The 15545-nt window shown below is 40.8% G+C and overlaps 1 protein-coding gene and 1 long non-coding RNA gene across 3 annotated transcripts in view; one reads left to right on the forward strand and one right to left on the reverse strand.

Moving 5' to 3' along the window:
- LOC117825014 (cGMP-inhibited 3',5'-cyclic phosphodiesterase A-like) overlaps window positions 1-15545 on the forward strand; it is a 59463-nt gene that overhangs the window by 30597 nt on the left and 13321 nt on the right. The window contains exons 1-10 of one of the 2 annotated variants that reach the window (XM_034700595.1): window positions 146-393; window positions 7360-7605; window positions 9947-10092; window positions 10180-10295; window positions 10381-10624; window positions 10724-10800; window positions 12234-12430; window positions 12623-12760; window positions 12958-13069; window positions 13966-14073. In XM_034700595.1, coding sequence (XP_034556486.1) covers window positions 325-393; window positions 7360-7605; window positions 9947-10092; window positions 10180-10295; window positions 10381-10624; window positions 10724-10800; window positions 12234-12430; window positions 12623-12760; window positions 12958-13069; window positions 13966-14073 — 1453 coding nt within the window. In that variant the 5' untranslated portion in view covers window positions 146-324. Of the gene's footprint in view, window positions 1-145; window positions 394-7359; window positions 7606-9946; window positions 10093-10179; window positions 10296-10380; window positions 10625-10723; window positions 10801-12233; window positions 12431-12622; window positions 12761-12957; window positions 13070-13965; window positions 14074-15545 lie in introns of those variants that run through there. The other variant, XM_034700594.1, reaches the window with a different exon arrangement.
- The window catches only part of LOC117825022, a 50735-nt gene continuing 45327 nt past the window's right edge, over window positions 10138-15545 (reverse strand). Inside the window, exons 12-13 of the long non-coding RNA XR_004633766.1 lie at window positions 12574-12766; window positions 10138-10767 (exon numbers count right to left, since the gene is read on the reverse strand). This is a non-coding gene — a long non-coding RNA (uncharacterized LOC117825022). The remainder of the gene's footprint in view (window positions 10768-12573; window positions 12767-15545) is intronic.

Below are 15545 nucleotides of genomic sequence, written 5' to 3' on the forward strand. Positions count from 1 at the left end.
GTCTCCCAGCAACCAGGTATTTTTTTTCAATAGACGTGATTTTCTGTGTGCTGTAGGTCTTCTCATCGCGGAGCCGCAGGGGAACATTTGCAATTGGCAGATGCAGAGTCAGGGGCGGGTGAGAGGACAAAGAGGGAGGGATGGAGAGGAGAGCAGCAGAGAGCGAGAGGAGTTGTTACTGGGTTACATTATTGAAATGCCATTTGCTTTGGACTGAGTCTCATACGACTGTGATTTATGATCTAGGGTTACAGGAAGGCAAAAACCCTTTTTAATAATATCTAAAGGAATCTAGAAAGCAAGATTTGGTTGTTTTCAAGCTGAATGATGCAGAGGAGGCACTCAGCGAGCATCATGGGACGCCACCAAGACCACACACATCCTCCTAAACAGGTTTGCTCTCACCTGGGTCTCTGCCCTTTAAGTTTGGGTCTTCTTCTCCTCTATGTACGTGTGTGTGTGTGTGTGTGTGTGTGTGTGTGTGTGTGTGTGTGTGTGTGTTTTAGTGTGCATATGTGTGCAGGAAGAGGAAAGCCATTTAATTAGTAATGATGAGGTGGTTTAAATAGGACAACTTGAAGCAAAGTCTAAATTAAGCTCCTTGATACAGCCCAGTTTTTAGGTCAATTACGCGTGTGAGAGTGATGTAGGAGAGTGAAGCCACTTTTGTGTCACTACTGTCCTCAGACGGGGAGTATTTTGTTAAGCAGCATGTCCCAGTTGAGTGGATAGATTATCTTTGTGTCAAACATCTCGTCTTATTCGTTCAAAAATAATAGTTAACTCATTTTCATTTTCTGAAAAATCAATGCTTCAGAAGAATCTAATCGATGAGCATTGATTTGGTGTCAGTTTTGCACATTGTCAACTTCAGGAAGATCATCTCAGCTAGCCTTTACTCTTTGCTGAACACATATTTTGTCAGACTCTATAACCAAATCAATATATGAATGTGCTAAAGATTAACAACTCTTCAACCATGAGACATTTTTCACCTGAAATATTGCAACACCAACTTAAACTTGGTCTCTGGCATCCTGTGCGGTCTACTCCTGCCTCAGCATGAACTGGTTACGCCTTTCCACACATTTGAAACTTCTGGAAAAACAATAGGCAGCCTCCACTGTAGTCCCTGATGACTGTTGTTGTAGGTTAGGTTGTGTTGGAGCTCAGCTGGCCTGGTTAGAATGTGTGGTTTCTCGTTTTCACTTCACTGGTCACCGCCCGCCTGTGGACTCATCTCCTCTCATTCTCTTGCTCTGTCACTCTGTCTCTCTTTATCTCTCTCTATATATCTGTGCTCACCATCTGCCTTTATGCCTGATCTGCCTACAGATTCTTTAACTGTCTCTCAGGAGAGGGGTGGGGGGGTAGAGAGGGAAATAGGGGAGAAATCACTGATATGGAAAGGAAAAGGAGAAGAAGGAATAAGAAGATAGAGAAAAAAGGGGGCCATGTCAGTGCCATTATAATTTATCTGTGAGCTGTGAAAATTGGGTTTTGGTGTGTCAGCTTCATTTGCTTGGAGCTAGCTTTGAATCAGGGTTTGGTGACACATCCCCTGTATAATAATAGAAACATAGATCTGTGCTTAAAGGGGAAAGTCCTACTTCAGTCAAAACTGAAATCAAAACAGCGTTTTTTAAATTCATGGGATGGGCTACCTTCACACAAACCCAAGAAAAAGAAGACGATCCTGAACACTTCTTTGATACCACAGACATTTCAGAACACAACATTATGACCTTTGACTGTATCGTAAATGGACAAACAGCCATTTTCTCCTCCAGTTGTGAGATATAGAGCTAAAACACCACCTCAATGGGTGCTGAGATATTGCACCATCCAAAGAGCCGAAGCATGCGCAGCAGCAATCTGATTGGAGGAGCCACAGGGGTGATGTCACATCCCTTCCACTAACATAAACACGCATTAAGCTGACTGATACAACATCAAAGATCTCTCAGGTGGGAACAGTCCACACTAGAACAGATTATGGTCTTCATTTCAAGCTGATACTGATGGTTATAAAAAGTTTAACTACTCTTGTGTTAGTGTTCGCTACATTTTCTCCTCTTCTACTGTTACATTATGCTGCAGGAGCCCACTTCTCTTAAAAATGAACACTTGGGTGCGCCGGTGGCCTAGCGGTCTAAGCATGCTACCCCATATTTAGAGGCCATAGCCCTCATCGCAGAGGTCGCATGTTCGATTCCAGCCTCGATCATTTGCTGCATTTCCTCCCCCAATCTCTGCTCCCCACGTTTCCTTTCAGCAGGGAGAGCCCTAATAGTTATGGCTTCACTTGGGAATATCTTGTATTCCATCCATTGTTTGTGTGTGTGAATTTGACCCACTGGTCAAAAGTGATATTAAGTATATAGAGTATATAAAAAACAGTTTTGTGATTATTAGACTTTTTGTGGCATTATGTTTGTGTGCTAGCGTGTCTTCTTTTTCTTACTGCTGTTTTTTAAAACACCCCTCCCCATGGGATTTGATGGTACAGTCACATCTTCAAATAAATTATTCAGATTCAGATTTATTGTCATTCACTATGTTAAAAACAAGACAGAACAAAAACTGATAACTAGATAATAAATAGATAACCCAAAAAACAATATTAAAAACCTAAAATCATACAATATAGTACGTTAATAATTACAAAATACATTTTGTTAAAAGCAAGCGACATGTTGGGATAAAGTGCAGTAGAGTTAAGTAATGTAATTTTATATTTTGTGCATGTATGGACTTCTTAATTTTAGCTTGTTTGCATTAGATTCCCTTTAAAACAATGATAGAATGAAGTACTTTAGTGTTTGGATGTTCATTCACTTACACTCTTACAGAGCTGTGTCTCCTGGCGCTGTACCTGACATATATTTCTTCAATATCAAGTCAATATTAATACGTTTATAACATTTCATTGTGTGACTACTTATCCATCTATGTGCCCAGCTCTGCTTTGAATGGATGTTGGTTCACCTTTGAGCATTGATGATGTTATGTGCTTTGACAAGTGATCCAAATCAATGAATCTATTTTTAGGAGCTTGATTTAAATCGTATTTGACCGATCTCTGCGCATCATCGTGCATCACTGTTTGATACACTCTTCTGTTCCAGCACACTGCAATGGTTGAGGTTGATTATGCGCCATCATTCTGTGCACAGATTGCACTGTAAAATTCTGAAAGCCTGACAGAAAAATCCTAAAGGGGCAATTCTGGCACACGCATGCTCTCGAGTGTGTGTGTATGTGTGTTCACTGCTGATTTACTCATTGACCATCTCTCCCCCTGCTGTCTCCTGTGGGCCTTTATGCTGGGAGAGATCGATAAGCTTCTCCCTTGCCTTTTCTCTCTGCTGTGTCTCTACCAAAGCATCGCTCCTTTAGTTTAAATGCTTATGCACTGAATGGACTTCCAAATACACACAACACTGTTTAAAAAAGCTATATTCTGACCAGAGAACGTAACACACAACAAGCTGCGACACACACATCCATGAACACGCATTCGAGTCCCCTTTATCTCCCTGACATTAGCTGACCAGAGTCCATTACTGCCAGGTAATGGCTGAATGTCACAATAGCAGGATGTCATAAAGCTCTGGAGTGGTCTAATGGGTTTTGTTCAGGTTGAGGTGACACACGCACACTCATGCGGAGACACACAAACATTCTCTTCCAGGAAACTATCTTATATGTGCTTGATGCATCTCATCAGCTGATCTCAGACATGTTTGAAGAGCTAATACAATCCGTTTAAGGAAATATAGTACAGGTGTAATCTGTCACTTTGTTACATTCAGAGAGCTGGCTCTGCTTTTCATATTTTAAGGTTTCACACAGTTCTCTCTTCAACTCAAGATTTAGCTCCACGACAGATGAGCTAGAGAGAGAAATGTGATATCTTGAGTTAAATGAGGAGGGAGTAGAAGATGAAAAAAGTGTAAATTTAGCCAACTCCCAGGCTCAAGATATGAAATAACCACTGCATGAAATCACAGCCAGAGTGAAAAAGTTTGGCACAGATTCAAGCAGAGTTGCGAGAGCAGAGTTTGCTGCCAGTTTTCCAAGCACAGTAGCCTCAGGGGAGGCAGGCAGATGGGAGAGTGAAGGCTCACGGATGGGGCCATCACGAGAGTTCATTCACTTCATGTGTGGGCAAAGTGGGGGGAAAGACAGATGAAGGAGGAGAAGATGAATTACTGTTCGAAAACAGATTAGCTTGGATGCTTGTGTTCACCTACTCTGGAAGTCGCTCATTTTTCTTCTCCAAATATTCCAATTTCATTCTTTTCTTTTAGTTAAAATAATTTAGTTCTACCTAGATTGATGAATACCTTGAAAATATCTGGAAATTTGCAAGTTAACAGAAATTGTGTGATCTGTCAAAAGTTTGATAGTATTACTTTGAAACATAGTTCATCCAGGGTTCAAAATTATAAAGAGCAAGGTATAAAGAGCCACAACTCTGCTTGTATTCTCTCCGTCATTTCTATTCATCCAGATCATTTTTTTCCTTACATTTTTTAAAGTTCTCAACAAAACCTGCAGAACAAATCGTTTTTTGTAAACACTTTTCTGTTTCAGCTCAGGTGCATTTGTGGTCTTGCAACATTTTGGCAAGGATTCCAACAGACACAACTTTACTAGATGTTCTTTTGGGTGCTGAATGCATGCACATGTGCATGTGTGTGTTTGGAGACATGTTTCTTAGTGTGAGGAAATTGATTATAAGCTAAAGAGGAGCTGATAATCACATGTTGACATTAACAGTGAAATCCATTACTGAAGCACAGATGGTTGACCTTTGACATGACGTGCCTTTGGGCTTATCTGTCAATATGTTAATTAGTGGAAGCTAAATTAAGACAGGATGGGGGATTGGGGGGGGGGTATTTTCGTGAGAACATTAAATAAAGTTTCTTAACAATATTTTGAAAACGGTTGCATGGTTAAAGGGATATTTCAATTTTTCTGAATAGGGGTTGTATGAGCAATTGTACAAGCCACAATGGATGCGGGTCAAGACTGCCCCTTTAATAAGAAACTTCACCAAGCTAGGCCACAGCTAATTTTGACATACTCGACCCAAGCACTCATCTAAGTTAAGCTGGACACTCTACAAAGGCAATTTCAGCAGTTTACTTTGCCATCAGAAAGCCCTTTTGTTTTTGCACTATCTGCGGTCGCATCACAGATGTGCTCAGCTGTTCGAGCCTATGATCCTATATCACTGATATATTATGTTTTGATATCTTTGCATCTCAGTTTTACATTATTATTAGCACCAAATGTCTATGCTTGCTTAGTGGACACAGTAATGCCTGTAGTTTGCCGTTGTGATTTGCACTTCAGGGCCACTGTATGTATCAGTGTGTAATAAAAAAACAAACAAAAAGGCGGACACTTACTTGGAAGATGCAATTCCATGCGGCTTTTCTGGTTTTCCGATCTAACTCCTGAATGCTGAACAAAGTCTGTCACAAACTTCGGCGTCCAGTACGGCAGTGGAGTCTGGTTGGTGAACGTCGCAGACTGCAGTCCTGCAGGAGTATTTTGATTCCCAAAGGTCCAGAGGTACTGTTGTTACCAAGTCTCACTCATGGCAACAGTAGTTTTCTCAGTCCGTAGGCATTAGCTCGCAGTTTGCACACCTGTACCACCATTTAACTTGGGATATCTCCTACTCCCCAGTTAGCATAAAAGTTAATCCGCGTTTTACTCCGGTGCACAGAATCGTTGTTTCCTCCTTAAACTTCCGCTCACAGGTATCCACGTGTGTCCACAGTAAACGGCATGTCATCGGCGCTGCTGGAGTCACTGGTTATTTAGGTATGTTTGTCTCTGTGCAGCCCGCAGATCCAAACAGCTGATCAGTGGAAGAACACGCCTCTGTTGCGTCCGAAAATAGTGCAAAGACTAGGGCGTCTACTGATAACTGTAGCCAGCTTGTGTGCTGTTTGTTTCTCATTGAAGGGGTCAGTGAACGCATCAGTTGTGACTAATAATTACTAATGACATGTAACTCATACAACCCCTCTTCAATAAAACTGAAATATAATTTTAACACTGTCAACACTCCTTGATAATCTGTCCATTCACCATATCATTTATACTTTATTTTCTGCTTTTCACATTTTAAACAGACAACATACAAACAACCACAGTACACTACAAAAACAAAAACAATTCAAATACACGGATCAACAACCTACCCCCCTCCCTGAGGCTCAAAAAGAAAGAAGAAGAAAATAAACAAATAAATTAAAAACAGCAACAACAACAAAAGGTCACAAAACTAGTCAGGGTCTTCTTGCTACCATTCTGTCTACTATTAAATTTAATAGGATTGTAAACACAGATCTATGGAAATAAAAAAATTAAAAAGGCCAAATACTGCTAAATGAGCAGGGCACTTAATGTAAGGGGAAACCTTCAATGTAGTTTATAAAAGGACTCCAGATCGCAGCAAAGTCCCTGCGTCTTTTTCCCTATCTTATATCTGAGCCTCTGCATTCACCATATCAACACGGCAGCATTTTGCTCTGATGCCAAAAGTTATAGTTTTATTTTTCATCTGAAAAAACTACAACAAATCTGCAGGAACATTTGGCTACAGCTAACACTTTGATAACCACTTACTTGCTACTAAAAAAACAGCAAATGTTAGCATTCATTTACTGTCTGGCTAACACCGCCATTGGCTAGTTTACAAAACCTCTAGCTGGTTGATATTGGCTTTAGTTTTTACTGCTAAGTAATTTGCACCAGTTGTAACAGTATCAAACAGCATGTTTGCTAGTAAGTGGCAAAACGTCAGTATAGCTCCTGTTTAGCAGCAGCTAATGGGTTTATAATGATGTTGTTGTTACTTGATTATGGCCCCATGTCTCTCTATGTCCTCCATTTATTCTCTTTTCAATTACTGATCAATGAGGAACAGGGAAATGATAATGATTTGTCATATTCTCCAGGTTATTCTCTAACAACTTGGGACATAACAGAGCAGTACATTACAACAGCATTATTGCTAGCATTAAATCAGTAATATTTTTAGGCTGTCACTTTTCTGGGCCAAGCTGTTTACACGCTGTACAGTACAAGAACAGACAGGATGTTATAGTTGGTTCCCTCTGGGACTGTGAAATGTTTGATTTGATATAAAGACACACTGAGTCTCCAGTCCATCAAACACACATATTCTTCCCCCGTTAGACACAGCAATATAAATCATGTATGTATCAGTGTGTTGTCATGTATGTTCAACCTGTTAAATCTGACAACATAAAGGCAATAATGATAACCTCAAACTCTATCTGTCTTTCTTTCTCTTCTTTTATCCTCCAGTCCTCGGGCACCAGTGTGATTGTGGACATCGCGGTGATGGGTGAGGCGCACGGTTTGATCTCAGACCTGCTGGCTGACCCCTCACTGCCCCCTAACACCTGCACCTCCCTGAAAGCTGTCAGCAACCTCCTCAGCACCCAGATCAGCCTCCAGCCGCTCCACCGGCCTCGCCTCCCTGCAGACACACACACCTGCTCTGACTCTGAGGAGGGGCCTGAAAAACTAGAGAGACTGGCCATCCCGAAGGTAAATGTGTCTGTGATCAGTCTTGAGCCTTTGGTTTTGTGTTTGACAAATCATACATAGGCCCAACAGTCATTTAGATTATACACTTAGGAAACTAGCTGTTACATTATCAGATAACAAGAAGCATTGATTGATGGCAGAGAGAAGACCTACAGTAAGATAATAGTAACTGTGCCCCAATTAGAATAGAGTTTGAACCTTAGGGCAACGACATCCAAACAACACTTGTTTTTCTCCTCCTATATTGTGTAAAATGCGGTCTGTGTGTACACAAGCCATGATAAAGATTGTATTATGTAATTCATTAACATTAAGGTCAATTATTTTGTGAAATAACAAACAAAACACTACGTAGTTTCGGAGGGGTACTCTTTAATGGTCAGTGCTCAAGTCCTGGTACCAGATTTGGTATCAAGATGGAGAATATGGTACGATACATCTCTACCCATACTTCGTCCTCCTCACAGATTTTGGCATTTCACTCGTATGACAGTGCCAGACTAAGCTCACTCGCCATGTCTGACTCCACAGACCCATGATGTTGACTGATAAGTGGACTATACAGCTTTTTTTAAATATGCAGCAGTTTCATATGAACGACATGTAAACAAGCTCAAAGTGTTCGATCTAACATTGAACTAAATTCCATTTGTGTAAAATTAAAATTGATCAAAATGTAGTCAGATAAGATGTTAGAGAGCCTAGATTATCAACATGAAGTTCACTGTCTACATGCACAGGTGTGCCTCTCTCTACATACATTACCCCCCCCCCCCCCCCCCCCCCCTCAACTGTTGGAACAGTGTTCAGCTTTAATGTAGCAAACAATGACGCACAATCTTCCAGAGAGCTTTTTAATATTTTACAAGGCCGGCGCTTCAAAATGTATGCAGGCACTTTAGTCAGAAAGGGAAATAAAGCTTGTGATGCAATGCAAGGATAGCCTGCCAGGAGAGTGATGGGCAGTTTGAACATTGCTTGAGTGTGCTTAAATGTTCGACTGATGTTTAGTGGACTCAGGGAGAATTTGAAAGGGTTTGTTAACCTGCATGTGGCAGTAGGTTAATGTAGGTGAATCATCTCCTTTGTGCTGCCCTGTTGTGGAGTTGCAAGTACGGTAATTTGTGGAGATCAAACCAGATTCTGCTGCACAGATTCGTCTGTATTACACTTTAGAGGATACCATAGTGTTAAAACGTTTTACTAACCATATGTTAATATTAAACTAACAAAACATGAAGCACTACATCCCAGCAAGTTGTATTTTTTAACATCTTTGTTAGCTAGCTTCCAGCACAGATGTTTCAAGTAAAACTGCATCACCGCTCGGTAATAAAACTTCTGATTGCAGAGGCAATGAAAAAGTAATAAAGCAGCAATAGATTACCACCTTAATTGCATTTTTCTAACACACTTTTCACTCCCCCTGGGCTGTTTTAATTCCTACACCTGTTAAAGTGTTTAACACACTATTAAAGATCTTTGATTAGCTTTCTATCACTGCTGGAGAGATGTGCACCATTGCTGGGTCATGTCTGTGCATACGGGTAAGATGTGTGTTTGTCTGCTTCAGAACCAGACAGACAAAGAAGGAGGGATTATTGTCTTCTGAGCTTGTTGAAATGTGATCAACTGCTGCCCTCTATATGAGTGTGGAGAGCGTGCGTTTCTGTGTGTGTGTGTTTGTGACAGAGAGACAGGGAGATACCCGCTCTCACAAAAGTCCACGCTCTGTCCAAAAATACAAACTGACAAATAACCGAGTGTTGCTAATGGCTGAACAACAAAATTTACAACTTGGGAAAGATTGACACCACAGGGGGGAAAGGAGCGGGACTCCTCTTTGAACACCACTCTGTCTCCCATATGCTTTTAAAGAAAGGGCATGAGCTGGAAGAACGAATGTGGCAGCCTTCTGGTGTGTGCTGGACTCTATTCACAAAGGGAGAAAAAGCTTTGCTGTTTTTTTGTTAAATAAATACATATCTTTGTAAAAACATTGAGCTTTTGGCTGAAGTATTACGTTTTAAATACTAAGTGAAGTTAATTTCTCCACAAATTAAGCATGACTGTATCTGCCTTCCTTTTTTGTCTCTATTTCTGTTTCTTTTTTGACCTTTTACCTTTTTAAAGCCATCAATCTGATTTTGAACAAGGTTTCTCTCCTAATTTTTAAGGAAGTGTTCAATATGATGCAGGTTTTTATACTTTTTCTTAAAAATTATGGCAGTTTTTACAATTCTGTCCACTTCCTTATTACCACAAGCATCCTTCTTGCCTCAGTCATCTCTGTAAAGCATCACTGACTGTGCTAACATGTGTTTGTTTATCTACATTTCAGCGTCTAAGGCGGAGTCTGCCCCCTGGATTGCTTAGGAGAATATCGTCAACTTGGACCACGACCACCTCAGCTACAGGGCTGCCAACCATTGAGCCTGGGCCAGTACGCCGAGACCGCTCAGCCAGCATCAAACATACCACAGACAGGTAACCGTCACTCACTGTCATAAACAACAACAGCAAGAAATGAAGCTGTGTTTATTTATTTATTGTATTTATTTTGCACAAAATCAGCGAAACGTGGAACAACTCCATGATGATGACCATCTCGAAGGGTCGGTCCATGTCTGCCTCCTATGCTGCCTCTGTCATCTCCAACCACATCTACAGCAAACCACTGGGAAGACCAGGTATGATGTAGTGTCATATATAATAGAAAATGCTTGAAGGTGTATTCCTTGAAAACCCTTCAGTTAGTTTCTCTCTCTTCTTCAGGTTTCCCCCCCTCCAACGTGTCACCTCTGGGCTCTCCGTGCCCGTCTCCTCCGATCCAGGGTACTCCAGTCTCCAGTCCGACTACTAAAACATGTTCAGTGCAGCTTCCTGAGCCCGCTGGTCCTCTCATAGAGCGGATCCCTGGCCCTGTGGTCTCCAAGAGCCACCACAGAGCCTTAACTCACAGCCAGAGTGCCCCGAGCTCCACCACACCTCACTGGAGACCTCCATCACTTTGTGGCAGGTAAAAACATGAGATTCATCTTAAGAAGTAGAATGATTAGAAAAACAAATGTTGGAAGTGTTTTTACATGTGTTGATCTCTTTCTGTTCTCTCTGTCAGCTGTGGCAGACCATTCAACAATCGGCTAAACCATGGTGTAGAATCTGGGGACAAAGGAGACAGAATACCCCATCCAGGTAAACATCCTACAAGCATGTCATATTGGACCAATCCATCAAAATGAGCTTGGAGAGTTGATTTTAACAGGAAAAATACTCCTTGGACTCTGGTTTTCACTTCTGGCCCTTGTTGGGCTGTTATACAAAAATTATTTCTTGGGTGAAGCTGTGTACTTATCCCACACAGAAACCCTGGAGACATGGTGTCGCACCAGCCAGCTAGAAACTAATGTTGCCAAGACAAAAGAATTAGGTATTTGCACTGAACGAGATCTTAAAACACAGCCAGTTTCACTCGACTGCAAAGTTGTTGAAACTGTGGAAACCTTTAAATATCTTGGCACAGTTCTAGATTGCAAGCTAAGCTTTTCTGAAAATACTGAGTATATTTTCAAGAAATGCTCTCAGCGACTCAGAGGCCTTGGTGTCAGCCGGCACACTTTAGAACTAGTGTTCAAATCTATTGTTAAGTGTCTTAACTTTCCAGCTTCCTGCCTGGTATGCTCACTTGAACTGTAGAAGTAATAATAAGCTTTCTAAAATAGTGGGCAAACCACAAAAACCTTTCTCAACTATGCACTGATAGGACGAGGAAGAAAAGCACAGAGCATCATAGCAGATAATTATCATCCTCTCTTCTGCCAGTTTGAGCCTCTGAGCTCAGGGAGGCTCTAAAGAGGCAACTAAAAACTTGTTTAAGAAGTCACCCAAGATGACTGATGATATTGAATCCCTGATATAACATGAACTGATTTTTAATGTGTCATTTTGCTGTTTTGATTAATTGTGATTGTGTGAACTTCCTTGGCAATAACGATTTATTCTATTCTGTTAAAGTAGTATTGTTGAAAGAGTTCTTGTCATATATACTTTTTCTGTAAGGAACAAAGTCCAACAGACAATCTGACACTCAATAATAATGCTGTGTCCCAAATGTAAATAAGATTTGTTTCTCTGAGCTCAATCATACATTTAAAAAAACTTGAAAACAAAAAATAAATCAAAATATAATTCATTTTCTAAGCAGAAAACAATGTATGTGAAATTGGGCATCATCAAACCAGTGCATTTCCAATCTATCACATATGAGCAGCAATTTGTTTGTCAAAAATTAGAGTACCACTATCATCTCTCTCTCTTTCTTTCTTCATCTCCTCTATTCCTCTTTCCAACCCCAACTTGGTCGAGGCAGATGGCTGTCTAACATGAGTCTGGTTCTGATCGAGGTTTCTGCCTGTTAAAGGAAGTTTGTCCTTGCTGCTGTAACTTGCTAAATGCTGTAAAGTGCTCTGCTCATGGTGGGTTAAGATGAGATCATACTGAGTCCTGTGTGTAAGATGGGACTGGATTTTATCCTGTCTTGAAGTTGGGTCTTTGTTTATAATATGACAGAGTACGGTCTAGACCTGCTTCGTGATTTTAAACATCTCTCATGTGTGATGTATCCCCAGATGAGCGCGCTGTAGCATCTTCAGACTATGACAGCACCTACGACAGCACTTATGAGACCAACCACAGTGACAGCAGCGACTTTGCACAGAATGAAGAGGAGGGAGAGGGTGGCAAGAAGCACCCCGGTGCGAGGGACGGATGCAGGGAGTATCTGTCAGAGGGCATCGTTCTTCACCCACTCCTGCCATCACCAGAGGTAGGCAACAGGACAGGTTAAATTTAGACTATGGGGTTCAAGTTTTACTGTGATTGACCTTTTATAAATGCCAAAAAGATACAATGCTTGTTAACATCAAAAACTTCTCCTAAATGCTAGATATATAAATTAATTTACTGTACCTGAAAGTAGTTGTCTTCATCCCTTTGACTCTTCCTCTGTACCTGACAGGACAAGCCAGTCTTAGCGATGGAGCCTCTGGTGATGTCAGGTCTGGAGCCGCTCATGAGTCAACTCAACAATTGGAACTTTCCCATTTTTAGTTTAGTGGAGAAAACCCGTGGCAAGACAGGCCGCATTCTCAGTCAGGTAAACCTGGATTAGTGAGCAGATGTTGCATATCATGTGACAGACTGGTTGAATTCAAAGAAGCTTGTATTGACTAAAAAATTTCATGTGTATATAGTCAGCAGGTAATGTGGTGGTGACATTAGCAGACACAAAATGAAAACATAAAAATTAGAGATGAGATTGAGCATGTGTTTTGTCCTCATGTCATTTCCTAGGTTTCCTACAGGCTCTTTGAGGACACCGGTCTGTTCGAGACATTTAGAATTCCCGTCCAAGAGTTCATGAACTACTTCCAGGCGTTGGAGAATGGGTACAGGGTCATCCCATGTGAGTACATGTCTAAGGTTGTCACATTGCTTAAGTGAATAATTGATAACCAGACCAGCAGTACCTATGTCTGCCACAAGAGGGATGCATTGCTTTGTTAGGGAAACAAAGCACAACCACCGGGCCTTGGAAAGCATCTTTAATGAAATGATCTTTAGAATTTATTTTTACACTCTGACCTTTGGATCCATTTTTCCAGTGGGTGTGTCCTTATGAGTGCATGAGAATGCTCAGTTCCTTGAAAACATTTAAAAATAGCATCGTTGCTTAGTGTTTTATTTTCCATTATATATATCACATATAGTGATTCAACAGTAAACAATCCAATGTGTGAGCCTAAGGCATAGTCTGTTGTCCTGAACTAGACCTCTAAAGAATTCAGTTTATGCTCTGCCTTATGTTGGCATGATGTTTAGAAGAAGACCCAGAGATCCTGCATTGCAGCACCTTGAGGCAATATGATTATGTAGGTTTAACAAAGCACCTTCTGATTTTGAAAACATGATTTAAATTGATGTAATGCCAGAACTACAAATCTGATCCTCCTCAGACAGAGCAGATAACAAGAGAACAGGCTTCTGTGCTTTTTGTATTGTCTTAGCGTGAGCTAGATACACAATGACATTAAAACATTGACTCTATATATATTATATGTTCTAGTTGTGCATCAGTCACCATGCAATTTTCCATATAATCAACCTATACTTATCCCATACTAAAAATCAGGAAATCGTTCATCAACAAAGGTACTGATTTTTATCTGGAAGGAGCTTTCGTGTGTTTCTGTTTTTAGATTTAAATGTGACACATTTTTCAAACTGCTTCATCCAGGAGTTGATAACAGAAATTATTCTTCCCCCACTGTTTTGAGCTACTATTTTTGCCCCTTTCTACAGATCACAACAGGATCCATGCCACTGATGTGCTGCATGCTGTTTGGTACCTCACCACTCAGCCTATCCCAGGCCTTCCAACTCTGCTGACTGAAAATGGGATACACACTGGTGAGGATTTTAAAGCATAAAGTAGGAACTGAAAGACACTTAGGGTTTACCCACATGCTTGGTAATTTCTTCAATTGTTACTATTTGACTCTTGAAGCAGGAGCAGCTTTTCGATTGGCTGGAGTCATGTGAATAATCCATGTATTTGTTTTCTACTGGTATTTTCTGGACTTTTCAAGGGTTGAGACCAATCAAACAGGAAACTTTGTGGCCTATTTTCTCTCACTAACAGTATATCCTTGCATTTCTTTCTATTATTACTATTAAAGTGCAGCATGAAGTGAGGAGAAAAGTAATGCTATTAAATCAAAATCAAATAAAGGCTGGAGTAGGCGGTTTGAAAAAAAAGTGAGGCTAATTTTACACAGGAAAATAACCTCGCAATCAATGGATACAGAAAAGGGCACATTTTCTTGCATCAACCAGTGCAACAGTTTGAAACAAAGCAACATTTTAGGAGTAGTTGAATTGTAGGGGAAACTTGGCAAACTTAATCTAATTTATGTCTTTGGAATATAGTTTTCATGGTATTTCCTCGGTTTTGGAGCCCTGAGTTAAAGTCAGCACTCAGTGAATGCTGCTTTCTTTTCTCACTATTGTTTACGTAAGGGAAAATGTAGAGTGAGCAGGTTGCTAAAGCAGATTGGAAGCTCCTCCGCTATGACAAAGTACCCACTTTACTTTATCCTGAGTATTACATGGCTACTTACTCCATCCATCCATCCATCCATCCATCCATCCATCCATCCATCCATCCATCCATCCATCCATCCATCCATCCATCCATCCATCCATCCATCCATCCATCCATCCATCCAACCATCCATCCATCCATCCATCCATTATCTTGACCGCTTATCCCGTTTCGGGGTCATGGGGGGCTGGAGCCAATCCCAGCTGACTTCGGGCGGAAGGCAGGGTAAACCCTGGACAGGTCGCCAACCTATCACAGGGCAAACATGGAAAGACAGACAACCATTCACACACACACTCACACCTACATGCAATTTAGAGTGATCAATTAACATGGTAAGCATGTTTTTGGACTGTGGGAGGAAGGGCTACTTACTAATTAAACTAATATTTCAACAGTTAATATTATCAGGATGTAAATGTAAAGTTTGAGCTGTGAGTGTAATGGAACGTTTAACTCTGTATCCTTCCCTGTTATTACACACACTGAACTAGATATTTCCACTGATGTTGAAGTAGACTTAAACAAGTTCAACTGGACTGCATGAATCAGCGCCACACCTGGTTGAGTATTTTCTCCCTCGGCACTGAGAGTCTGTGTTGTTTTTTTATTACTTTTTTCAGTTTTTAAACATTACTGCATCCCAACACAACTCTGAATTTTATTAGCTGTTTTTTTTCGCCAACTGACATCAAAACAACCATACTCAATCCTGCACACTGATATGAGTACAGTTAGTCCTCCAGAGTCTATGCTTTAAGCCACAGTCCGAGCAGTG

This window comes from Notolabrus celidotus, chromosome 14, assembly GCF_009762535.1.
Source record: "Notolabrus celidotus isolate fNotCel1 chromosome 14, fNotCel1.pri, whole genome shotgun sequence".
Classification (NCBI taxonomy): domain Eukaryota; kingdom Metazoa; phylum Chordata; class Actinopteri; order Labriformes; family Labridae; genus Notolabrus; species Notolabrus celidotus.